At 46.9% G+C, this 27,517-nt stretch overlaps 1 protein-coding gene across 1 annotated transcript in view; it reads right to left on the bottom strand.

Annotated features, from left to right (window-relative positions):
• cep112 (centrosomal protein 112) overlaps nucleotides 1-27,517 on the bottom strand; it is a gene marked incomplete at its 3' end in the record, with an annotated part of 151,957 nt that overhangs the window by 31,568 nt on the left and 92,872 nt on the right. Inside the window, 3 exon segments of the mRNA XM_084174618.1 lie at nucleotides 626-775; nucleotides 4,991-5,053; nucleotides 25,406-25,636. Of these exon segments, the coding sequence (XP_084030744.1) occupies nucleotides 626-775; nucleotides 4,991-5,053; nucleotides 25,406-25,636 (444 nt within the window).

The following is a 27,517-nucleotide window of genomic DNA, read 5'->3' as shown; positions in this document are numbered from 1 at the left end:
TCTCCTGGCCAGACCGGGGCACTGAGTGTGTCTGGTTTACCAGCCAGTCGGCCCCTCCCTGGGACTCAGCCACTGAGGGGGGCCAGGAGGACTGAGGGCTTCAGCAACCACCAACACAGTGTGTTTATGAAGTAGTGTGTTTATTAACATAATGTAGTTTATGAAAGGAAGGCTGGCCTGAATCAGGAAGGCTGGCCTGAATGCTTGTTTCACTTCATCCAGTAAGCAGAACATAATTCACTTTGTTTCATATTCTAGGGGCATTGTGGGAATGAATACAAACGTATCATCAGCATAGCGTCTTGTTTCTCCTCCTCTGTCCTGTTAGCCATGTGTGGAATGTCATTCACCTATTTACCTCTAGCCTATAAGCACGGCACAGTAATGCACATTCCTCACGCTGGCTGTTCATTCTATGGGCTCACTCTTGCAATTATCCCCTTCCACTCTCTCAACCAATGTGCGTAAATCTTGGGATGTATTTATATGTCAACTTACCCATGTACTCTCACTTGCTGTTTTTCAGCAAAAGTTTTGAGAAAAGTGTGAGAATATACTTTGTGGCGTGCACCATTCATGGGTCCTATATAGTAGTGTCCTTTGCAGACTGTCCATGAAACTTTACCTTGCTCTTAGTGTCTGCATGGCGGCTCATCTGCCTCCTCTCATCATCCCAGTGAGCTGTAGCCTCCTCCAGCTGTCGCTCCTTCTCCTGCTGCTGCCGCAACGCCTCCTCCTTAGCATCACACACTGACGTCTGCAGCTCTGCTATCAACTATGGAGAGAGGGAGGAGAGAAAAATATTAGTTGGGAGAGGCAGAGGGAGAGAGAGAAGGGTGTGAGAGATGGGTTGGGATGAGAGAGGGAGAGACACATTGAGAGGGGACAACAGTGAACCCTGAGGAACACCATTCCAAGAGGGTTGATATTGATACATCCCCATATGACACAGACAGTATAAACACACTCTAACAACTGACTCTGGGGGTCATGGTTGGTGACCCCTGACCGGACCTCAAGATAATTTTATTTGTCATTGAATACTAAATTGGAATTGATTAGCCAAGTCCTAGGTCCAGGTCTCTAGTGCTCTGTACAGTACAGTTCAGTTCAGTCCTAGGTCCAGGTCCCTAGTGCTCTGTACAGTACAGTTTAGTCCTAGGTCAAGGTCCTTAGTGCTCTGTACAGTACAGTTCAGTCCAGGTCCCTAGTGCTCTGTACAGTACAGTTCAGTCCTAGGTCCAGGTCTCTAGTGCTCTGTACAGTACAGTTCAGTCCTAGGTCCAGGTCCCTAGTGCTCTGTACAGTACAGTTCAGTCCTAGGTCCAGGTCTCTAGTGCTCTGTACAGTACAGTTCAGTCCTTGGTGTTTTTCCTTCAGTGACATAACCTGTTTGTTGCTGTTGTTTTGAAACGATTTCCATTTCAGGAAGTGTTTAGTTGAGTCTAAATGGAACAGGAGTTTTGATGCTAATGAAATAGAGAGTGTGGGCAGCAGACAAATGCATTAACATCAAAACACACAACTTGTTGGAGCCGGATACGAAATGCTTAACATATTCCCTAACAACATGATGTCATTATCTGTTAAGGTTTTACTGAGTAGAACACTGTGGGAGACCGAAATGTATCTCTTGTTTAGCTACTATAGGTACAGTATATACTGTACCCTAAGGAACAGACACCATTAGTTTAGTGTCTGTCAATGGTGTGTCTCAGCAACAATAGTCTCAGCCATTATTAATGTTCTCACAGTTCTCTGTCTGTCCTGAGAAAAAGAGAGAAATCGAGAGAAAGAAAGAGAGCGAGAGAAAGGCAGACAGACAGAGAGAGAGAGGCAGAGATGGAGAGAGGAGGAAGAAAGCTCCTATCTTTGTGAAGAGCAGAGTGAGGTTGTGTTGGTGAACTGGTACACACCAAGGTGAAAAGGAGCAGCAGTAGCTTTGAAATACCACAGCCGGGAGAGAGAAGAGGAGGGAGAAGAGAGGAGAGAGAGAAGAGAGAAGGTAGAGAGAAAGAGAGAGAAAAAAGAGAAAAAGAGAAAAATGCTCTCTCAGGCCAGTTGAACCGCTCGCGCTGGGCTATACAGACAGACAGATAATTGTTTACTGTGCATTAGTTCAACTCAACACTTCGTTCAACAGTCTTACTGGAATCCTCTCATTGAGTGGGAGTTATGGGAATGAGCGCCTTAGCCGACCGCAGAGGGAGAGATTAGGCTTATTTAGTCAGCGGGGCCAGCCACATGAAAGCAACAAATGGCCCATTATTATAGGAACATCAGTTCTGGGCGTAATAATTATTTTGCCATATAGATTCTCTAGCATCTCGTCTGTAGCCTGGAGTGATATAATGACTCACTAACCATGTCTTTCTCGTTATTTCTGTACCTCTATACCTAGTCTCATATCGAGGGCTTCATCTGACTGTACTCTACTGTAATTGGCCTGAACAGGCCGTCTTTAATTTCACAGGCTGGTTGGTAGCTCTGTTTAGGCTGGGTTTGCATCACCTCAAAGTGAACTTACAGAATGAAAGGCAGTTGTAGGGCCTCTCAGAGGCCAGCTGGCCATTTATCGGTCCTCTATGACAGGCAAACTGCATAGTGCAACACAATTAACTCACTAGGGCGTTAACAAGAATGATTAAAAAAACACGTAAACTGACGCACTCCCAGATCAGAAACAACAAATAGTTAAATAATACCCCGAAGGGCATGATTGTCATTTAAACCATTTCTCTTTCAGTTATTGCCTGATTCTACTAGGATGTTAAGTACTTCTATGCATGAAATAATAATAATAGTAGTAAAGATGTGTGTTTCCAGCTACTAACTGTATTTAAGTTGATATTACAAGCCTTTCCCATGTTCAACCAGCAGCAGTGTTGAGATAAAGGGCTGGGGGAGTTCCGGGGACCCCCACTGTTGCCTCATCATTAGCTAGAGAAGAGAAACAAACCGGGCTGGGTTCAGAGGTCGCTCAGGAAGGCCACGCTCAGCAAGACAATTAAGCGGCCCGGATTTCAGAGACGCTAATTAACGAAGCTCAAAAGACCCTGTGTGTGTGTTGTGTGTGCGTGCATTCACACTGCATGTGTCTACCCTAGTCCCCTCAGGATAATGTATGGCGGCTTGGTATGTTTGAATTGGGATACTACAACCCATGCTGCAGTGCTCTCCCTGCGAGAGAGAGCGATGACCTCTGACAGAAACACTTAGGGGTTACACAGTGAGGGCAGCCTCCAAGGTTCAAAGGCCCTCTGTTTACATTAGTTCCAGTTGCCCCCAGGGCTCCTATGAATTAAAACCTCTTTAGTCCCTCCAAAACGCCTTTGAAAGTCAAGCCCCTAACACACGCTAACACACGCTAACACACGCTACAAATACCAACAAATAGCATGCATTAATATGGTCTTAACATAGAAAAAAACACATGCATGTATAATGTCCTTAGAGCGTTGTGTTTTGTCAATGTCGAACACATGGAACTGGGGTTTTCAGCAACAGAATGCAGAGGAAGGGTGTTAAGTTGAACTCGCCCGTTCAAAACAGAGGATTCATCTTTTGCAGCCTCTGTTGACGGAAACTTTACCTCGCCACATAGCAAAGACGAGTAAACACAGGGTGAACTTTCAACTACCACCCGAGACACGTTTGATGTCGGGGGCATTGTGCAACTTCATAAGCTCCTGTTTTCTTACAACATCTGCTTGTCAACCTCGCTTTCAACTCAACGCTGCCGCCGTCGAAAGTGGACCCAAAACAGGGGGATTGAAAAAGAGAGAGAGAGAGCGAGAGAGAGAGAGAGAGAGAGAGAGAGAGAAAGACAAAAAATGGTCCCTCTTTGAATCGTTTCTTCTAAGGTAATGATGTAGCAATTACAGCCTGTGGTAGAATGTGATATTTTACCCCCCTATTTTTTCAGATTGGGATAGATCTAATCTTCTTTGTTTTCAAACATAAACAGTGATTTGTGTTTTGGGGTCTTTTATACTGCACAGCTAAAGGCGTTTGAAGCCACAGTCTGGAATCTGGGAATCTGTTTCATTTCAATTCTTTATATTTTTGCTTAAAAAACTAATCTCAGACTGTAGCTTTAAAGCATCCCACATGTCCAAACAGAGCGAGACGAGAGCGAGAGAGAGAGAGAGAGAGAGAGAGAAAGAAAGGGTAGAATGGGGGGAAGAATGGAGGAGAGGAGGAATGGTCTGGTGGTTTTGATTCATGAGCAGAGAGGAGAGTTCCTCTGGCTTTAACTGCTCTCAGTCTGAGGAGATTAGGTTTAATGTTAAACATATGGTCCCAGCAAGAGGAGAGGAGAACCTTCAAACAAAACTCCTCCTGACGTCATGGCCAGGGGAGGGGAGGGGCAGAGAGGGGGGGAGAAAGAACAAGTGTGTGCGTGAGCATGTGTGTGTTTATGTGTGTGTGTGTGCATGTGTGTGTGTGTGTGTGTGTGTGTGTGAGGCACCTAAAAGTTACCTAAAACCCTCATATCTTCCAGCCAATCCCACCTGGGTTCCGTATTGCTGTATGCGAGGCGTTGCATCTACATAAATAGGATTCTACATATGGCTTAAAGGCAAATATGAACATTGTGAAACAACTAGAATCAAACAGTAAAGTCTACCTCTTGGTTATAAAACCTGGCTAACTAACTGGGCCAGGTTTCCACACCACCTGTGAAGTGCCTGGACCAAAGCCTGGCTAACCCTTGCCTCCGACGCCTATGGATGTTACACAAAGACATGAAAGAGAGGAACAGAAGAAGAAGACAAAAACCTAGGAGGTAGATTCATTTGTCTGCAGCATTATGTTAAACTTGTGGTATATGTGTATGTGTCTGTTGTAAAAGTGTGTGTGTGTTTAAGCAGGGAGGGAAGGGAGGAGTGTATATTGTTTTCTCATAGCTTCCCGCTGAACGTTTGTTTGCTCTTTACAAACAAATCTTCCCCAAAAAAAGGCCAAAAAGAGGAAGAGAAGTGTTTACCTGAGCAGACTTGGCAAGCTTCTGACCGTATTCCTTCTCAATATGCTTCAGTCTGCTGGTCGTCTGCAACAGAAAGTGGAGAGAGGGAGAGCGTGACAAAGAGATATGCATACAGACACACACGAGAGATAGAGAGGGAAAGAGAGAGAGAGAAAGAGATTGAAAGACAGTGAGAGTTGTAAAATTGGACCTGTTTGTAGGAAGGGCACACACACACACACACAAACGCACACACGTACACAGCCGTTGACCCCTGTCTCTTGGCTGTGTGTCCCCCTGCCTGCCTGTCGCTGGGCTGGCATTACTCTGGGAACGGTGCCAGGCTCGACGCCCCTGTGGCAGCAGCAGCCAGTGAGTGGCCCGGCGGGCACACCGCTCCCTCTGATGCCCTGCCAACTATTCATCACTTAACAGGAAGAGAGGGAGAAATCAGCCACGGCTGCCAATTATCAGGGAAAAACAGAAGGAAACTGGGGCAGGGGAGACACAACATGGAGGAGGAACATACAGACAAACAGACACGATGTGTTAAAGGCAGACAGACAGACAGATGGAAACAGACACACGGACAGACGGACAGAAGGACAGATTGACAGACATGCAAAATGTGATAAAGGCAGACAGACGGGAGTATTTTTGAGTTGTGCTTTCTGGGTTTTATTCTTCGTCCACTTGGAAAAGGCATTAACAGCCAGCTAGAACCATACATAGAGATTTCACAATAAGCAACCAGTTACTATCTCTACATTATGACTTGTCACTGAGAGGGTACAGAGCACTGTGAGATGAATATGTAGATATCCCCTCAATATCAACTTTATATAGCTCTGATGTCACAGACATGCCTGTGCAGGTTCAGTGTCAGTCTGGTCTTTCTACACCTCCACTGTGACTGGTTCTGTTTTAACACTCCCTATCTCTCTCTCTCTCTCTCTCTCTCTCCCCCTCTCTCTTTCTCTTTCTCTCTGAAAGTTGAAACACTGTACAAATACAGGATGACTCAAACACAGAAGGCCGGGGAGATTCCACAGGTCAGTCCTGACAACAGATTAGTATAGTCTAAACAACACCCTTTCAGATCAGCTCTCTCCTGGTGGCACTGACAGACAAACAGACATACTAACAGACAGACGGCCCCGTAATGCTCTGTACTAGCAAATGCACCCCTAAAAACGAATCAACACCGGTGGGCCTGGCCCTGCTCCCAACACTTCCTGACAAACGGCAAAGGAACAGCAGCCTGCTGTCGAACGGACACACCTGTCACCACGGATACAGGTAGCCGTCACCACGGATACGGCTCTTGTATTTCTTCCTGTCTGTCTGTTTGGCTTTGAACGTCTCTCGTCTGTCTCGCTCTGTCTCTCTAGGGGCTTTACCGGCTGATGAGAGAAAACAAAGCAAGGCGTGAACGACAGAAGAGAAATAAAGGAGAAGAAAAGACAGGAAAACAAAAACACTATGCCGGCCCTTTAAATGTTCCTCCTGTACCTGACAGACAGGCAGACTGACACGTCCATCCATTCCCCCAGCCTGCCTTTGTTGCTATAGAGACTGTTCCTGCTTTGACTCCAGCCTGATTAAAGTCCACTGTTGGGCTAAGTGTGTACGTGTGTGTGTTTGCTTTCACACATACGGTTTTAGATGTCTAATGAAAAACATCAACTCTTTATGATCCCCCCCCCCCCCCCCCCCCCATACAGACACACATACTCATGGGAATATAGGCGAACACTATATATATCTAAAACCACAGGAAAACAGTATACTGATGCATTAAAGGTATCTACTTTATATACAGTAGACATTAATAGTGTTTCTGTTCTGAGACAACAAAGTAAGCACACAGAAAGACCCTCAGGTCTAAAGTAGACTAACGATGTGTGAGTGAGTGCAGTGTGTGGTGTGTGTGTGAGTATGTGGAGTGTGTGTCTGTCATTGTGTGTGTGTTTTTGTGTGAAACAGTATGGAGAGAGTGTGTGCATGTGTGTGTATTTTAAAGCGGACTACCTGCGCAGCCTGCCAAAAGCGTCTTAGCGCTGAAGGCTCTTTGAGGCCGTATCAGACTCTTCAATCGCTTAATAATCCTGGCTGGTGTGGAGCGGTGAGCGGCTGAGGTTGCCTTTGAAGTGTGTGTGTGAGGAACAGTGGAAGTGGATCTGAAGGCAGGAGCATGCACCGCTTACCAGAACTTAATTAACAATCTGCGGCTGGAACTGGGCCAGTCTCTCTCTCTCTCTCTCTCTCTCACACACACACACAAGGCAAGAAGAAGGACAACACACACGGACATGCACATACACACATTATACGCACGGACACACACAAAGAAATATTCACAATGCATACACACACAGAAATAGACACAACGCACACACACAACAAGGTACAGACAGGAAGTCAATGTCAACCTGACAAAGACAAACAAACTGGAACATAGACATAGCTATGGTTGTTTGGCTCCGACCCTGGCTCAAGCTGTACTGCTCTTTCTCTTTCCTTGGAATAGGGCGTTGTATTGTTGCAGGAGAAGGAGGAGGCGGCTTTAGAAAAATATCTACACATCATGGTTTGCCAGAGGTTTATCATTTCCTTGTGTTTCCTTAGCTAAGTCACAAAACACATACCGTTTATTGCATTGTATACATCACGCATCCTAGAGACAGCCTATATGGAGAAACCACATGATTTCACATGTTACATTTTATTTCACATGTGAAACCATGTGTTTTTGGAAAACAAACATTTGATACAGTTACATATCGCGATATTATTTTGGCGATATTATATCGACACTTTGACTCCAAGTATTGCACCTAAGTATCGTGATAATATCGTATCGTGAGGTCCCTGGTAATTCCCAGACCTACTTCAAGTGATGATATTTCACGTGATCACATTACCTTTCACATGTGGATTCAAATTTTCACGTGAATATTTTACATGAGATTTCACAGGAGATGCCCTGCGAACAAAAATGTGTTGTTAGGATACACACACAAACAGTGCTTTTAACATATTTGACACACTTTGACATACATGATTACATGATGAATGTTTAATTATACAGTAATTATTATTCAACATGTCCTCACCTGGGATTTGAACTCACAATCTCTTAGTTCGTGGCATTCCGATCTCCCTGCTACGCCACCATGTCTGTTTTAATGACTGATTTCACGCATTCCTACACGTTGGACTTAAGTAAAGTACAGTGCATTGACTTTTTCCACATTTTGTTACGTTACAGCCTTATTCTAAAATTGATTAAATTATTTTTTTCCCTCATCAATCTACACACAATACCCCATAATGACAAAGCAAAAACAGTTGTATACATTTTTGCAAATTTAATAAAGATAAAGAACAGAAATACCTTATTTACATAAGTATTCAGACCCTTTGCTATGAGACTCGAAATTGAACTCAGGTGCATCCTGTTTCCATTGATCATCCTTGAGATGTTTCTAAAACTTGATTGGAGTTCACCTGTAGTAAATTCAATTGATTGGACATGATTTGGAAAGGCACACACCTGTCTATATAAGGTCCCACAGTTGACAGTGCATGTCAGAGCAAAAAACAAGCCATGAGGTCGAAGGAATTGTCTGTAGAGCTCCGAGACAGGATTGTGTTGAGGCACAGATCTGGGGAAGGGTAACAGAAAATGTATGCAGCATTGAAGGTCCCCAAGAATACAGTGGCCTCCATCACTCTTAAATGGAAGAAGTTTGGAACCACCAAGACTCTTCATAGAGCTGGCCACTTGGCTAAACTGAGCAATCTGGGGAGAAGGGCCTTGGTCAGGGAGGTGATAGTCACTCTGACAGAGCTCCAGAGTTCCTCTGTGGAGATGGGAGAATCTTCCAGAAGGACAACCATCTCTGCAGCACTCCACCAATCAGTCCTTTATGGTAGAGTGGCCAGACGGAAGCCACTCCTCAGTAAAAGGTACATGACAGCCCGCTTGGAGTTTGCCAAAAGGCACCTAAAGGACTCTCAGACCATGAGAAACAAGATTCTCTGGTCTGATGAAACCAAGATTGAACTCTTTGGCCTGAATGCCAATCGTCACGTCTAGAGGAAACTTGGCACCATCCCTACGGTGAAGCATGGTGGTGGCCGCATCATGTGGCTGGGATGTTTTTCAGCGGCAGGGACTGGGAGACTAGTCAGGATCGAGGGAAAGATGAACGGAGCAAAGTACAGAGAGATCCTTGATGAAAACCAACTCTAGAGGGCTCAGGACATCAGACTTGGGTGAAGGTTCACCTTCCAACAGGACAACGACCCTAAGCACACAGCCAAGAAAACATAGGAGTGGCTTCGGGACAAGTCTCTGAATGTCCTTGAGTGGCCCAGCCAGAGCCCGGACTTGAACCCAATCGAACATCTCTGGAGAGACCTGAAAATAGCTGTGCAGCGACGCTCCCCATCCAACCTGACAGAGCTTGAGAGGATCTGCAGAGAAGAATGGGACAAACTCCCCAAATACAGGTTTGCCAAGCTTGTAGCGTCATACCCAAGAAGACTCTAGGCTGTAATCGCTGCCAAAGGTGCTTCAACAAAGTACTGAGTAAAGGGTCTGAATACTTATGTAAATGTCATATTTCAGTTGTTTATTTTGTATACATTTGCAAACATTTCTAAAAACCTGTTTTTGATTTGTCATCATGGGGTATTGTTTGTAGATTGAAGCGGGGGGAAAAAACAATTTAATCCATTTTAGAATAAGGCTGTAATGTAACAAAAATGTGGAAAAAGTCAAGGGGTCTGAATACTTCCCGAATCCACTGTAAATCTCAGCTTTGGTAAAAATACACAAAGATTCAGGAGTAACATTAAAACAGAATAATATGCCCCATCAACATTAGACTACACAGAAAACCCCTCAAATTGCTGAAATAAGTCAATAAAATCAATGATGAGAGAATAGTCAGATTAACTGATACCTAAAATAGCAGTGCAGATGGCACTGTTTTGCTAAATTCAGAGATTATAGGCAATGAATGTGTAGAGGAATGCTACAGACTTTGCGGCACAGCAGAAAGATCAGCGTACCCCAAACCCAGAGATTTTGAGTTTGTATCCCAGGTGGGGTCATATTGAAAAGTAATTACTAAGTAATCATGTCAAATGTAATCGTCAGTGATTCAAGACTTTTGTACACTATTTTAGCTGAACAGCGTACCACTTACTTCAAAAACCCCATACAATTTCATCCCCTTACAAAAAAAACACACATGTGAAATCACATTTTCACAATAAAAATAACAAAAATAAAAAAGAGACATGTGAGGTCAGTTGTTCACATGTGAAATCTGTTCACATGTATTACATTTAGAGTTATCATGTTAACACCACCTTTTCACATGTGAGGACAATAACATGTTTTCACCTCACATGTGAATTGCATATTCACAGTTGAAATCTGCAGTTTCACATGTAAAAAAGCATTCACATGCGAAAATCTAACTCTCACATGTGGAATTGCATTTTCACATGTGAAAAACTTAAATTTTGCATCCCCATGTTGTCACATTTATTTCACATGAGATCATGCTTTCACATGTGTAGTTCCATGTTATCACATGTTGCTTTTACATGTTGTCTCATGTTATCACATTAACTTCACATAAGGTCATGTGAAATTCATGTGCTTTTTTCTGTACGGGAGGATATTTCTTCCATATGGACCTTTTTTTCAGGAATGTTTTAAATCAACGATATCAGGACAGAGAGATCTGGGCTTAGCTAATCTTTGACAACACAACAAAATGACATGATACTACGAGATTCACGAGAGGCCGGCTAGCATTCAGGTGATGTCATTGCAGTAAGAGTGGGTGGAAAATATGTGATGATTGACAGGTGCGCGGATAAAGGGTCGGGGCTAGGTACTTTCTATATGACTGTTATCTCCAAGGTGACTTAATAAACTGATGAAACAACCCAAAATAAAACCTGCTAACACTATACTTCAGCTGACCTTATGTACATACATACAGTATTAATAAAGCCTTTATGAATACTACATAACATGTTATAACAGAAGTCACAAACTGGTATGATCATTATAAAGACCTTATAAACAAGAACATAAACATATACTGAAAGTCTGATTTGTAAACATTACAGAGAGAACAACGACTAGCGGTGTCCCAGGTATGAGATGTCTCAGTGATCTATAGGCCTTTCAACACTAGGTGCACTACAGTGACTGACTGGTACAGACACCTCTGTATCTACCTAACACACGTCTCTGGCAGCAATTTGGGTTACATTTACGAGGGAGAGGACTCCGGGAGATGTTATTTGCTTGTTTGTCTGTAATCACTGTGTACAAGTGTGTGTGTGTGTGTGTGTGTGTGTGTGTGTGTGTGTGTGTGTGTGTGTGTGTGTGTGTGTGTGTGTGTGTGTGTAAGCGCCTCTTGAAGTGTCACGGCAGTAATAAGAGTTTTTATTTTCCATTTCACAGCCTCCCATCATTGGCTCTGTCACTTCAAATTCTCCGCAACATCACTGTTCCTCCTAACAGGCACTGCTGCACCCACTTAATACATATCGCACGAACGCACACAAGTCTACACATGGATGAGTCATTGCCTGAACACATCTGCCTGTCTTAGACTTGGAGGGTGTGTCTGCTTGGTATTAGAGAAGCCGTTACAGGCATTATAACATAGCAGAGTCTCGTAATGTGATGCCTAACTTCATACAGTGTGTTCATCACCAAAGGCCTACTAGGTAAATAGGGTCAGACACGTGAGGTATGGTGGTAGTAGTACAAACAAAGTTTGACATTGAGTGCTCGAGAGAGAGACCCTGGATAGTACACACACTGGTCTGGTGTGTGTGTGTCTTCGTACATGCATGGTCAAGATATAGCTAGGTGTTCAAACACTTTTCACTTTTCTCAGTCCTGTGTTTGGTAAGGGTGACCGTATGCTAATGTCAGTCTTTACGTTTACATTTTAGTCATTTAGCAGATGCTCTTATCCAGAGCAATTAGGGTTAAGTGCCTTGCTCAAGGGCACATAGACAGATTCGAAGCAGCAACCTTTTGGTTACTAGCCCAACGCTCTTAACGCTAGGCTACCTGCCTTCAGACAGCAACATCTCTCTTTCTATCTCTCTCTTTTTCTTTCTACCTAGCTATCTCTTAGTCTCTCCAACTCAATTCCTGTCATGTTTACATCAGTTGGAACCACTTAGCTATAGAGGAAGGGCTGGACTGCACTGTTTGATTTTCATATTGGGCTCTCCTTTTAACTCTCTCCTTTTAAATCCCTCTCTTTTTAACTCTCTCTCTTCTTTGAGGCTGTCTAGAGTTGGGAGGGGAGGGGGAGGTCTGTCTCACCTCTATTAAGGTGGATTAGTGGGGCAGACAGAGGGGGCCAGAGAGGGGCTTAGACAGGGGTCCATGGATGCATCTGTGTAGCTTCTCTGTGACGGCCACTGACGTCTTAAAGCAGTCGGACCACCTGCGGGTTGTTCCATTAGATGACCCCGGGGGTCGGACCACCTGCGGGTTGTTCCATTAGATGACCCCGGGGGTCGGACCACCTGCAGGTTGTTCCATTAGATGACCCTGGGGGTGTTTGGCTGAGCAGAGGGCTGCGGTACAAGATGCTCTTCTACCTTCCCCTGTCTTTTCTGTTCTTCTTTCTCCATCTCATCTTCCTCCACCTCTCTAAATATCCCTCCAGAGTTGTGTTCGAAAGCAAACTGACTGTAATCTACAACATTCTCTACAGGATAGGAGCTGTCTGCCTTGATTAATGTGATTGAGAGACCGTGCCGCTCCTCTCCAACGACTTCAAAAACGTCCTGCCATGTCTGAGACAGAGAGCTGTAATATGTTTTTGGTGGACTGGCAAAATTCTTTGCTCTGTCTCTTTCATCTGTTTGAGTCATTATCTCTGCTGCTGCTGCTGGGGCCCACGGCAAAGACCGGGCCTACGAGATGCACACACACATATACATGTCCCCGAGTGGCGCAGTGGTCTAAGGCACTGCAGCGCTGTGTCACTAGAGATCCTGGTTCGAATCCAGGCTCTGTCGTAACCGGCCGCGACCGGGAGACCAATGGGGCGGCGCACAATTGGCCCAGCATCGTCCAGGGTAGGGGAGGGAATGGCCGGCAGGGGTGTAGCTCAGTTGGTAGAGCATGGCGTTTGCAATGCCAGGGTTGTGGGTTTGATTCCCACGGGGGACCAGTATAAAAAAATAATGTATGCACTCACTAACTGTAAGTCGCTCTGGATAAGAGCGTCTGCTAAATGACGTAAATGTAAATGTATACACATACATGTACCGTATGTATGCATGAACGCACGCACCCGTGGCACACACATGTCACACACAACATGTTATACCCCCCCTCACCCATAAACAACACAACAGCTCTGACTTTCATCTTCATTTACACACACACACACACACACACACACACCCCCCTCTAAATCAGATGTTCGCTGTTAAGCCTCCATCCCTGTCTGTTACTCTGGGGTGATCCTCATCCCTGTCTGTCACTCTGATGTGATCCTCATCTCTGTCTGTCACTCTGAGGTGATCCTCATCCCTGTCTGTCACTCTGAGGTGATCCTCATCCCTGTCTGTCACTCTGAGGTGATCCTCATCCCTGTCTGTCACCCTGAGGTGATCCTCATCTCTGTCTGTCACTCTGAGGTGATCCTCATCTCTGTCTGTCACTCTGAGGTGATCCTCATCTCTGTCTGTCACTCTGAGGTGATCCTCATCTCTGTCTGTCACTCTGAGGTGATCCTCATCCCTGTCTGTCACTCTGAGGTGATCCTCATCCCTGTCTGTCACTCTGAGGTGATCCTCATCCCTGTCTGTCACTCTGAGGTGATTGCAGGACGTCTTCTTTGATCATTCCCTCCTCTGTTTTGCTATATAATCCATGACCAGGAATAATGGGATTTGGTGTATCTCCAAATGGCAGAGAACCAGTTAGTGGAGCGAGGCTGTTGGTTGAGGCAGAACAACAAGGATGACAAACAAACAAACAGCACCACCATCTCCTGGCTGACGGAAGAACAGGATTCACACACTAGCTACTTCAAACCCTTCAAGACTGAGTGATACACACGCTAAAACACTAACACTGTGGTGATTACATACCCCAGTGGGTACAGTGCATTCGGAAAGTATTCAGCCTTATTCTAAAATGGATTAAAAAACATTTTTTTCCCCTCATCAATCTACACGCAATACCCCATAATGACAAAGCAAAAAACGGTTTATAGACATTTCTGCAAAAGATAAAAAATAAAAATGAAATAATAAATAAATATCACATAATGTCACATCTGACAGTGTATTGACGTTGCTTTTTAGTTGTCCATCAGCAACGTGACTGACCAGGAACATACTCTGATCTCTAGTCATGGCCAATATGCTACAACGTTAGTATTTAGATTCTGCATTAACCCTGATGGAAAAATACATTGTCTAAACATCAATAACTGTGTAACCACATTACCAGTCAGACAGTCTGCTTTCTGTTTCTCTACATCTAGGCCTACACGTGAGACAGAGACAGAGAGAGAGGAAGAGAGTGAGGAAGAGCGAGAGAGAAAGATGTGGCTGAAGTTAAATCTGCTGGAGGCCTGAGGCTATACCTTCTGAAGAACTGAGTGATTGAGAGAGAGAGAGAGAGGAGAGAAACTCCATCTGCTCACACTTAAAGGCCTGGCAGCTCGATCTTCTCCTGTGCCTGCTTTAATTCTTCTCTCCTTTCTTTCATCTCTCCTTCCTTCCCGTTGTCATAGCCGAAGAAACCTAAAATTACCATGCCGTTTGTGTACCACACACCTCGTTACCATTGCGATGCGGGTGCTGTACGGTGGAGGCCAGGTGTCATTACCGTTAGCCAGATGAGAGTACAGAGGAGAGCTATGCCAGCTAGCTACACAGGGTTAACCAACACACAGACTGACACATAGGAAGACTCTGATTATCTCCTCTCTCTGTCTGGGTTTTATCACGGCTGGTCTGGATGAACGAGAGAGCAGTGGAGGAGTGTGGGGAGAAGAGGAGTGAGGGGTGGAATTGGAGGAGTCTGAGGAAAGGATACACATACACACACACACACACACACACACACACACACACACACACACACACACACACACAGCCCTCTGAAGATGCATCACCTACATAACAGTCATCAGTTCCCTGCTCAAGGCCTGAGTAACCACTAACCACCCATCACTGGGTAACCACTAACCACCCATCACTGGTAATATTCCATGATCAAGAGTTAGTTCCCGTCATGTTCAACCCTCTATCAGCTGTAGAAGGGAATGAGGTCAAATCCATTATACGCTAGAGTAGCCTACCTTACAAGTCGCTTTTCCTCACCACGTCATCTGTTTGTGCAGTCTTTCCCACCTACTATGGTCACTGGCAAGACAGCACGAACAGATTTGGGACCAGGCTAGCCAGAGTATACACTGAACATAGCAAACTAACCATCCATTCACGTCCACTAAAACACGACTGTGCCAGTTGTAGCCCCAAACCAAACACAGATCAGTTCAAATAATCTCTCTCTCTCACACACACACAAGAAGAAGCCTAACAGCACTCACCTCATATCAGACCTGAGCTCTACAATCTTTTGTTATGGGGTGTGCCAGATACATTTCTAATGTTGATAGGTGGGGTGAGTGTTCGGGTGTGTGTGTTTGTGTGGGTGTATGTGTTTATGTGTATGGGTGCTAGTGTGTGTGAGACACAGTGTGTGTATGTGAGACAGTGTGTGTGGTCATTAGGGAGGGAGGTGGAAGGAGACAACAGAGAGCAGTTTACTAGGCCTTAGAGCTCAGAGTAAAACACTTCGGTGTAAAACACTGATTCACAACATTAACTTCTGTATTGTAAACCTCTTCTCTTCTCAACATGCATTGGAAGCTTTAACTGAGACACATAATACTACAATGTGAAGCTTGTCCATTGAGGACTGTGTATGTCTTTACCTGTCTAAATACAGCACCATAGTTAGTGAGGAAACAACAGAGTGGATGAGACAGCCAGTGTGTGTGTGTGTGTGTGTGTGTGTGTGAGAGTGAGTAAGTGAGTGAGAGAGAGAGAGAGAGAGAGAGAGCCCCAGGACAACAACAACACAATTAGACCCAACCAAATCATGAGAAAACAAAAAGAGAATTACTTGACACATTGGAAAGAACAAAAAAACAGAGCAAACTAGAATGCTATTTGGCCCTGAACAGAGAATACACAGTGGCAGAATACCTGACCACTGTGACTATGTACAGACTCAGTGAGCATAGCCTTGCTATTGAGAAAGGCTGCCGTAGGCAGACCTGGCTCTCAAGAGAAGACAGGCTATGTGCACACTGCCCACAAAATGAGGTGGAAACTGAGCTGCACTTCCAAACCTCCTGTAAAATGTATGACCATATTAGAGACACATATTTCCCTCAGATTACAGCGATCCACAAAGAATTCAAAAACAAACCGAATTTTGATAAACTCCTTTATCTACTGGGTGAAAAACCACAGTGTGCCATCACTGTCACGTTAGTTCATCGACGGGTCAGACCAAGGCGCAGCGTGATATGCGTACATGTTTATTAAATATTAAACACAACGACAAAACAATAAACAAAACGAAACGAAACGTGAAGTCCAAGGCAGCACAACACAACATACCTTAACTGGAACAAGATCCCACAACCCACTAGTGCCAATAGGCTGCCTAAGTATGGTCCCCAATCAGAGACAACGAGCTACAGCTGCCTCTGATTGGGAACCACACCGGCCAACATAGAAATACACATAATAGAACACCAACATAGAAATACCCAACATAGAACATACACACCCTGACTCAACATTTAAGCGTCCCCTGAGTCAGGGTGTGACAATCACAGCTGCAAGATTTGTGACCTGTTGCCACAAGAAAAGGGCAACCAGTGAAGAACAAACACCATTGTAAATAAAACCCATATTTATGTTTATATATTTTCCTATTTGTACTTTAACTATTTGCACATTGTTACAACACTGTATATATACATAATATGACATTTGAAATGTCTTTATTCTTTGGGAAACTTCTGAGTGTAATGTTTACTGTTAATATTTATTGTTTATTTCACTTTTGTTTACTATCTACTTCACTTGCTTTGGCAATGTTAACATACGTTTCCCATGCCAATAAAGCCTTTAAATTGAAATTGAATTGAATTGAGAGAGAGAGAGAGAGAGAGAGAGCAGGAGAGAGAGAGAGTGTGTTTGTGTGTGTGTGTATCCTGAGAGGGTCTCTGTCTGTGTGTGTGTGTGTGTGTGTTCTCGGAAACACCTTTCGCTTTTTCAAAAAAATCGGCATAGCCCCTAATTCTGGTAAGACAAGCTCTTTCTAGGAAGCCCTGATACTCTTTGCTTTGCCATGACTTGAAGGGAGGAAGTGGAAAAGAGTGAGGTAGGTAAATAAGAGAACCAGATAAGGTTAAGTGAGAGGCAGGAGGTCTCCTCTGAGCAGCCTAGAGCAGAGGCAACGTTATCGGGCACACAGAAGCTTCACAGGCCCCTCTGTGGAGGATGGAGATTGGGAGGCCGGGGCTGCACGTGTGTGTGTGTGTGTGTGTGTGGGGGGGGGGTAGAAGAGACGTTATGGACACACACACACACACACAGGCAGATAAACCTCAATAGCAGGCAAACAGTGAAATACCCCCACCTACTTTCTCTCTCGTTCTCCTATATCTCCCAATTTCTCTCTCTCCTTTTCTTTCTCGGGCGTTAGAACAATCTTAATGCGTGATCTTATCTCCTTTAAAATACGGTTTCTCATTATTTCATTCCCCCTGCTTTCTGTCTCTCTCAAACACACACTTCTTTGATGAGAATCCATTCATGGATTTAATGGATTTCTCCTGCCTTTACTCCGGGATCTAGGAGATGCCTTCAAACATTCCGGCCGGCCCAGGCTTCAAGCTTCAAGACCGACCGGGCTGGGGCGGATTGCAAAGGACAGCATTTTTCTACCTCAGCATCAAAAGAATAAGACATTTCAGCTCAGAAAACAGCCGGCCCAGTCAATATGGAGCTGAAACTGGCCAACGTCAATCGCACATGAAATAACTGCCATGAAACTGCGCTGGAACTTGGAACTTTTTTCGCCCATCATTCCTATGTCAAACTTTTTTAAATCACAGATAAAAAGAGGGGGGGAAAAAGTTTCCTACGTAACTTTCGCCTAACGTTTGAGCTCGCTTCTGACCCGGTGTGTGCATTTCCAGCTAAAAAGGACCAACTGGATTTTGGGCTGAAACTCATCAGTTCTCTTTTAAAGAAAAGTATGCCACATATCTATCACATTGCAGAGGGTGTATAAACCTAGTTCAACTCCGCTCAGAATTTCAGTTGGACATCAGACCCTCTGACATCTGCAGGTCATCATAATATTACCCTGCCGTCTCAGATGGAAAATAGGAGGGAAGAAGAAACGACTAAATGAGTTACGGCTGGTAAACAACTCTTAAGTGTCTGGTGTGATTGGTTTTATGTGAGAGGAAGAGAAACAGACAGGAAAAGAGGCGTTCCTTCATACTTCATATACTATACAGTCATGCACTATCTCACCAACTGTCATTCTCTCCCATACTAACTCTTCTATATGGATCCAAAATGGAGCTGGGTGCCCTGGCGGTCCCTGCATTCCGGTCCTAATGCAGTGCAGCTGGGCTGGGGCCTAATGAAAGAGAGGCTCTTTGATGGGCCCTGCTCAGGATTAGGCTCTGATCAACACCACCTTCCCTGGGCTTCCTGCTCAACCTGCACGGGATTATGGGTGATTTCCCAGCCCTGGGCTGTATTACGTGCAATGGAGGGTCTATTGGACATAATGAACAGGGGCTGGGAGGGGCTATTAGACATAATGAACAGGGGCTGGGAGGGGCTATTGGACATAATGAACAGCGGCTGGGAGGGGCTATTAGACATAATGAACAGGGGCTGGGAGGGGCTATTGGACATAATGAACAGGGGCTGGGAGGGGCTATTAGACATAATGAACAGGGGCTGGGAGGGGCTATTAGACATAATGAACAGGGGCTGGGAGGGGCTATTAGACATAATGAACAGGGGCTGGGAGGGGCTATTGGACATAATGAACAGGGGCTGGGAGGGGCTATTAGACATAATGAACAGGGGCTGGGAGGGGCTATTAGACATAATGAACAGGGGCTGGGAGGGGCTATTAGACATAATGAACAGGGGCTGGGAGGGGCTATTAGACATAATGAACAGGGGCTGGGAGGGGCTATTAGACATAATGAACAGGGGCTGGGAGGGGCTATTAGACATAATGAACAGGGGCTGGGAGGGGCTATTAGACATAATGAACAGGGTCTGGGAGGGGCTATTAGACATAATGAACAGGGGCTGGGAGGGGCTATTAGACATAATGAACAGGGGCTGGGAGGGGCTATTAGACATAATGAACAGGGGCTGGGAGGGGCTATTAGACATAATGAACAGGGGCTGGGAGGGGCTATTAGACATCCAGTCCATTATTACTACCTCTTCTTTTACTTGTAGTCCCCTAACCCCCTACTCTCCATATACCCCTGAAGCTACAAAGTTAATTCTTGACTAGAATACAAATGGAAGGCTAACCTGTTGGGGTGGCTGGTTAAATGTGTAGCATTATTAAACCCTGCCTGTCAGACAGGTTCTGAAAGGTCTCCTTAGTTAATAGTCAGTCAGTCAGATGATGTCAGTTACTCAGTTAGATGATGTCAGTCGGTCAGTCAGTCAGTCAGTCAGTCAGATGATGTCAGTTACTCAGTTAGATGAAGTCAGTCAGTCAGTCAGTCAGATGATGTCAGTTACTCAGTTAGATGAAGTCAGTCAGTCAGTCAGATGATGTAAGTTACTCAGTCAGTTACATGATGTCAGTCTGTCACTGAGGGGTGAGATATGGAGCGACAAACTCAGACATCGGCGACACACTGTAGCCAAACCACAATATGTAGCACTGCCAAACCCAGGCCCTCCGCTCTACTCTCACACACAAACACACACACACACACACTTTGACTCCCCCTGCAAAAGCCTAGTTCATACCGTAACCACTCATGAAAAACGATTGCTTGATAAAGAGAGAGTCAGACAGAGTCAGAGAGAGTAAAACTAGAGCAGTGTCAATGTGACTGATAGTGGAATAATCATTAATCTGTTACAGCTTTTAAAAGGAAGATTCATCTGTTACACCTTTTCACACTAGAACCGCTAAAGCAGTCATTTTGACTGCTTGTGATTTTTTTTACTCATGCCCCCCTGTCCTTGACTTTTCCTAAATAAGTCTATATACCACACTGACACTGTTAGAATCTTAATATCACAAACATAATTGGAGTTATAACCAGTTTTAGGAGGGCATGTTATTTCTCCCAACAGTAGGGCCTGCCCCACTCCTTTACCCAACAGTAGGGCCTGCTCCGCTCCTTCTCCCAACAGTAAGGCCTGCCCCACTCCTTTACCCAACAGTAGGGCTTGCTCCGCTCCTTCTCCCAACAGTAGGGCCTGCCCCGCTCCTTTTCCCAACTGTAAGGCCTGCCCCACTCCTTTACCCAACAGTAGGGCCTGCTCCGCTCCTTCTCCCAACAGTAGGGCCTGCTCCGCTCCTTCTCCCAACAGTAAGGCCTGCCCCGCTCCTTTAGCCAACAGTAGGGCCTGCTCCGCTCCTTCTCCCAACAGTAGGGCCTGCTCCGCTCCTTCTCCCAACAGTAGGGCCTGCTCCGCTCCTTCTCCCAACAGTAAGGCCTGCCCCGCTCCTTTACCCAACAGTAGGGCCTGCTCCGCTCCTTCTCCCAACAGTAGGGCCTGCTCCGCTCCTTCACCCAACAGTAGGGCCTGCTCCGCTCCTTCTCCCAACAGTAGGGCCTGCTCCGCTCCTTCTCCCAACAGTAGGGCCTGCTCCACTCCTTCTCCCAACAGTAGGGCCTGCTCCGCTCCTTCTCCCAACAGTAGGGCCTGCTCCGCTCCTTCTCCCAACAGTAAGGCCTGCCCCACTCCTTTACCCAACAGTAGGGCCTGCTCCGCTCCTTCTCCCAACAGTAGGGCCTGCTCCACTCCTTCTCCCAACAGTAGGGCCTGCTCCGCTCCTTCTCCCAACAGTAGGGCCTGCTCCGCTCCTTCTCCCAACAGTAAGGCCTGCCCCACTCCTTTACCCAACAGTAGGGCCTGCTCCGCTCCTTCTCCCAACAGTAGGGCCTGCCCCGCTCCTTCTCCCAACAGTAAGGCCTGCCCCACTCCTTTACCCAACAGTAGGGCCTGCTCCGCTCCTTCTCCCAACAGTAGGGCCTGCTCCGCTCCTTCTCCCAACAGTAGGGCCTGCCCCGCTCCTTCTCCCAACAGTAAGGCCTGACCCACTCCTTTACCCAACAGTAGGGCCTGCTCCGCTCCTTCTCCCAACAGTAGGGCCTGCTCCGCTCCTTCTCCCAACAGTAAGGCCTGCCCCGCTCCTTCTCCCAACAGTAGGGCCTGCTCCGCTCCTTCTCCCAACAGTAGGGCCTGCTCCGCTCCTTCTCCCAACAGTAGGGCCTGCTCCGCTCCTTCTCCCAACAGTAAGGCCTGCCCCGCTCCTTTACCCAACAGTAGGGCCTGCCCCGCTCCTTTACCCAACAGTAGGGCCTGCTCCGCTCCTTCACCCAACAGTAAGGCCTGCCCCGCTCCTTCACCCAACAGTAGGGCCTGCTCCGCTCCTTCTCCCAACAGTAGGGCCTGCTCCGCTCCTTCTCCCAACAGTAGGGCCTGCTCCGCTCCTTCTCCCAACAGTAGGGCATGCTCGGCTCCTTCTCCCAACAGTAGGGGCTTCTCCGCTCCTTCTTCCAACAGTAGGGCCTGCTCCGCTCCTTCTCCCAACAGTAGGGCCTGCTTCGCTCCTTCTCCCAACAGTAGGGCCTGCTCTACTCCTTCTCCCAACAGTAGGGCCTGCTTAGCTCCTTCCCCCGAACAGTAGGGCCTGCTTCGCTCCTTCTCCCAACAGTAGGGCCTGCTTCGCTCCTTCTCCCAACAGTAGGGCCTGCTCTAATCCTTCTCCCAACAGTAGGGCCTGCTTCGCTCCTTCTCCCAACAGTAGGGCCTGCTTCGCTCCTTCTCCCAACAGTAGGGCCTGCCCTACTCTTTCTCCCAACAGTAGGGCCTGCTCTACTCCTTCTCCCAACAGTAGGGCCTGCTCCACTCCTTCTCCCAACAGTAGGGCCTGCTTCGCTCCTTCTCCCAACAGTAAGGCCTGCTCTACTCCTTCTCCCAACAGTAGGGCCTGCTTCGTTCCTTCTCCCAACAGTAGGGCCACCTCCACTCCTTCTCCCAACAGTAGGGCCTGCTCTACTCCTTCTCCCAACAGTAGGGCCTGCTCCACTCCTTCTCCCAACAGTAGGGCCTGCTTCGCTCCTTCTCCCAACAGTAGGGCCTGCTCTACTCCTTCTCCCAACAGTAGGGCCTGCTTCCTTCCTTCTCACAACAGTAGGGCCTGCTTCCTTCCTTCTCCCAACAGTAGAGCCTGCTCTACTCCTTCTCCCAACAGTAGGGCCTGCTTCGCTCCTTCTCCCAACAGTAGGGCCTGCTTCACTCCTTCTCCCAACAGTAGGGCCTGCTTCCTTCCTTCTCCCAACAGTAGGGCCACCTCCACTCTTTCTCCCAACAGTAGGGCCTGCTCTACTCCTTCTCCCAACAGTAGGGCCTGCTCCACTCCTTCTCCCAACAGTAGGGCCTGCTTCGCTCCTTCTCCCAACAGTAGGGCCTGCTCTACTCCTTCTCCCAACAGTAGGGCCTGCTTCCTTCCTTCTCCCAACAGTAGGGCCTGCTTCCTTCCTTCTCCCAACAGTAGAGCCTGCTCTACTCCTTCTCCCAACAGTAGGGCCTGCTTCGCTCCTTCTCCCAACAGTAGGGCCTGCTTCACTCCTTCTCCCAACAGTAGGGCCTGCTTCCTTCCTTCTCCCAACAGTAGGGCCACCTCCACTCCTTCTCCCAACAGTAGGGCCTGCTTCGCTCCTTCTCCCAACAAGCTCCACTCCTTCTCCCAACATTAGGGCCTGCTTCGCTCCTTCTCCCAACAGTAGGGCCTGCTTCGCTCCTTCTCCCAACAGTAGGGCCTGCTCCGCTCCTTCTCCCAACAGTAGGGCCTGCTCTACTCCTTCTCCCAACAGTAGCGCCACCTCCACTCCTTCTCCCAACAGTAGGGCCTGCTCTACTCCTTCTCCCAACAGTAGGGCCTGCTTCGCTCCTTCTCCCAACAGTAGGGCCACCTCCACTCCTTCTCCCAACAGTAGGGCCTGCTCTACTCCTTCTCCCAACAGTAGGGCCTGCTCTATTCTTTCTCCCAACAGTAGGGCCTGCTTCACTCCTTCTCCCAACAGTAGGGCCACCTCCACTCCTTCTCCCAACAGTAGGGCCTGCTCTATTCTTTCTCCCAACAGTAGGGCCTGCTTCGCTCCTTCTCCCAACAGTAGGGCCTGCTCTACTCCTTCTCCCAACAGTAGGGCCTGCTTTGCTCCTTCTCCCAACAGTAGGGCCACCTCCACTCCTTCTCCCAACAGTAGGGCCTGCTCTATTCTTTCTCCCAACAGTAGGGCCTGCTCTATTCTTTCTCCCAACAGTAGGGCCTGCTTCGCTCCTTCTCCCAACAGTAGGGCCACCTCCACTCCTTCTCCCAACAGTAGGGCCTGCTCTATTCTTTCTCCCAACAGTAGGGCCCGCTTCGCTCCTTCTCCCAACAGTAGGGCCACCTCCACTCCTTCTCCCAACAGTAGGGCCTGCTCTATTCTTTCTCCCAACAGTAGGGCCTGCTCTACTCCTTCTCCCAACAGTAGGGCCTGCTCTACTCCTTCTCCCAACAGTAGGGCCTGCTCTACTCCTTCTCCCAACAGTAGGGCCTGCTCTACTCCTTCTCCCAACAGTAGGGCCTGCTCTACTCCTTCTCCCAACAGTAGGGCCTGCTTCACTCCTTCCGACAGTTGAAACTGCAGTGCCCAGCTGATAATCACCCAGCTGATAATCACCCCGACAATTGCCTCGAAACTGAACCTAAACTATACCGAAACTAATATCACACATATAACAGATGAAATAAATTAAGTAAAGTATGATGCGGAGAATGGGTGAATTGATGAGCGAGGGGAAGCATAATTATGCATTCACCAACAGGGCGGACCATTCTACTGTATTGATCCATTCTAATCTTCAAATGGTATGTACCCTATATCAGTTCACCCAATCAAAGCAGTCTGATCAGTACTCTGGCCTACTATGAGTAGGCTACACAGCGAGAGCGTGCGTAATTGTACATGCTGAACGACTTTCAATCTCTGGGAAAATATCCACATCGGGCAGCAGACGCGAGCATAGGAGAATGTGGTGATGAGGCTTGTGGAACCTTATGTTAGCAAGGGGAGCAATGTCACCATGGACAATTTCTTCACTCCACTGTCAATGGCGAACAAGTTGCTTACAAGTCTGGCTGGCACCATGAACAAAGTGAGGCGGGAGCTCCCTCCCTCTGCGCAGCCGTTACAACGGTGCTGAAGAATAACTAGACAACGGAAAACAATCAAGAGAAAACCGGATACTATTAAAGTTACGAAAATTGTGTCCTTGGACCGTGCGTTTTTTGACCGTGCTTCAAGGTGATTGGGGTATATATTTTTTGGGGAGTCGTTATAAAAATAAGCTGTTACCATGTTCCAACGCATATGCTTTCTGTTTCATAGTGGTAACAAAGGCATCCACAAATAAAATTGGTTGAACACTTGAATTTGGGCGTTTTTATTATAAATCGTTTTTTTTACATATAGCAGCCTACAGTAACATAAACTAACGAAAATGCTATTGTGTTATTTTAAATAAAATACAAATCGTATTCTAATGTTACCCAAGGCTTTCATAAACACAACCAAATGATTCATTTTGCTATTAGCTATTAGCATCGACGCCCAGCGGTTCTAGTGTTAAAAGCTTCCAATCTGATAAGCAGTCCGTTATGTCCTACATACCAATAACAGGAAAAATCTGGTATACTGGTCATGACTGATTCTCCATATGTATACTACCCTACCTCTGTACCCTGTTCTTCTCTACTGGGAGTGCCATGTAGGGGTGGAAGATCATGAAAAGAGGACAGAGGGTGGAAATGGAGGATAAGAGGATAAGAGGGAGGGAGGACGTCCCTCTACCACCCCTACCACCCACTCTCTCTCCTTCTCTTGTGGCGGTGCTTTGTCCCTAGCCCACCCATCCCTCACCCCCCATCCCATCCCATCACCCACCTTATCCTGTGCCATCTCTCTCTTCCCTTCTCCCCTGGCAGTGCCATGTCCCAACCCCGCCACACTCTCTCTCTCCCCCGACCACCTCACCCACCTTCTCCTGGGCCAGTTGTCTCTCGGCCTTGTGGCTCCTCTCCAGCTCCAGGCGGATGCGGTCCATCTCGGCTCTCAGCCTGCCCAGGGAGGCCTCCTGGTCCTGGGCAGCACGCTGCCTCTCCTCCTCCCTGAGCACCCCCAGCTCCAGCAGCTGTTGCTTCCTCTGGCTGTGGGCCTGCTGCAGCTCATCCCTCAGAGAGGACACCCGCTCCTCCAGGTCTGAGATGACCTGGGGTCAGGGAGATACACACAGATACACACATGTCAAAACAGAGGTAGCACACTAAGACACTACTGTTTGGAGACACTAGTAAGTTATGTCCAGAACAACTGCCACAATGCAAATGCAACACTGTACTTTTTCCTCTCCTAGCGACTGTTTGTCACAAAAAACTGATCCGTGGTACAGGGTATTCAAATAGTAACTTTTTAGTGCAACTTTAATAATGCATGTGCAGCACACACATATCCACACACTCATGTACACAAAAAAAACACCGACACACACAAGTGGGTATGACAATCTCAGGGTCAGTCAATGACACCTGTCTCATCTGGCCCACTCTTTCAACATTCAAAGCTCTGATCAGAACTAAAACAGTGAGGGAGTATTCCAGGATGACTTGGAATGGAACAGAGAGGCCGGGGGAATCCCCGTTTGGGCTGGGAATAGAGAAGAGAGGAGCAACAACAAGCACAAGGAATGCCAGAGTGTCTGCCCGCTTAGCCAGCTCGGCAGGAAGGGAAAACACACACACACAAGGCCCTCTGATCTGTGAGTCACACAGGCTAGGCAGGGCCCACATCAAAGCGGGGGCATTCCACTAAGGTCAGCGGTCTGATTTAATGAGAGAAATTAGTGTAAATCAAAGGTCACTCAGTCAGGAGGAAAATGGGCACCGCTGCCATGTCTCATTTCAGGAAGTACAGAGAAGAGACTAGTCAGAGAACTAGAGCAGGAGTGTGTGTGTGTGTGTGTGGGTGTGTAAATCAACCCGGTCTCAGGGAAACGTTTAGGGGTGTAGTTTTGACAGGGACCTCCATTTGGAAGTCAATCTGTGGTTTGTGCGTGTGCAATGGGGATTGTGTGTTCTACCGAGTGTGCACGCCTGCAGATGTGTGTGTGTGCTTATGTGTGTGTACGAGTGTGTGTGCATGCTTTCATGTGTGTGTGTGTGTTCGCCCGCAGATGTGTGTGCTGGCTTATGTAGGGGCTGCAGTGCAGAGATGGACTGACCCCTCTCCTGACCCCTCTTCCTTTGAACTGATCTACAGCTTTGACTTTGCCCCAGCAGAGCTCTTTGATTCAGGCTGCTGCCAGAGAGAGCAGCATTACAGCCACATTACATTAGAGGAATGCTAATGACCAAGCCAACCGCATTTAAACAGACATTAACTAACAGGCAGTTAGGCAGCTTCTGGACTGGCATGGAATTATTGCACTGTAGTATGTATGTGAATAGAGATAGATATTATGGAGGAACGTGAGAGAGGGGGGAGGCAGTGAGCGAGAGAGAGAGAGAGCGAGAGAGAGCGAGAGCGAGAGCGAGAGCGAGAGCGAGAGCGAGGGGGGAGGCAGTGAGCGAGAGAGAGAGAGGGGGGAGGCAGTGAGCGAGAGAGAGAGAGAGCGAGAGAGAGCGAGAGCGAGAGCGAGAGAGAGAGAGAGAGAGAGAGAGAGAGAGAGAGAGAGAGAGAGAGAGAGAGAGAGAGAGACAGAGAGAGAGAGAGAGAGAGAGAGGGTTGTATAGTGTGAGAGGGGGAAATCTGAGGACGGTATGATAATGTGTCGTTAACTGAAGTTACGCTCAAGACTTTGTTACAGTCATACAAAATGCTTAAAGCTAGAATCCTTAGTTGCTTCATCCATTTTTGGACTTAAATTATACCCATTGATTCTTGAGGAATATAACTTAGAAATGCCTCGTGCTTAGTTTAAGTGTCGTACCCCATAAGAAACCAAAACATAAGCTTGTTTCACTCCAATGTAAACAAACACTGTATTGCCTCAAAACATGGTTAAAATGATACATTTGATATCATGGATGGTCAATCCTCGCATCCATAGCTCTGTCTATGAATTTGAGAGTGGGTATATTTCTCTAGCCCCATC

The sequence above is a fragment of the Coregonus lavaretus genome, assembly GCF_964263955.1.
Source record: "Coregonus lavaretus genome assembly, chromosome: 2".
NCBI lineage: Eukaryota > Metazoa > Chordata > Actinopteri > Salmoniformes > Salmonidae > Coregonus > Coregonus lavaretus.
The sequence above is the reverse complement of the archived record's forward strand: the minus strand, read 5'-3'. Positions and strand labels throughout refer to the sequence as shown.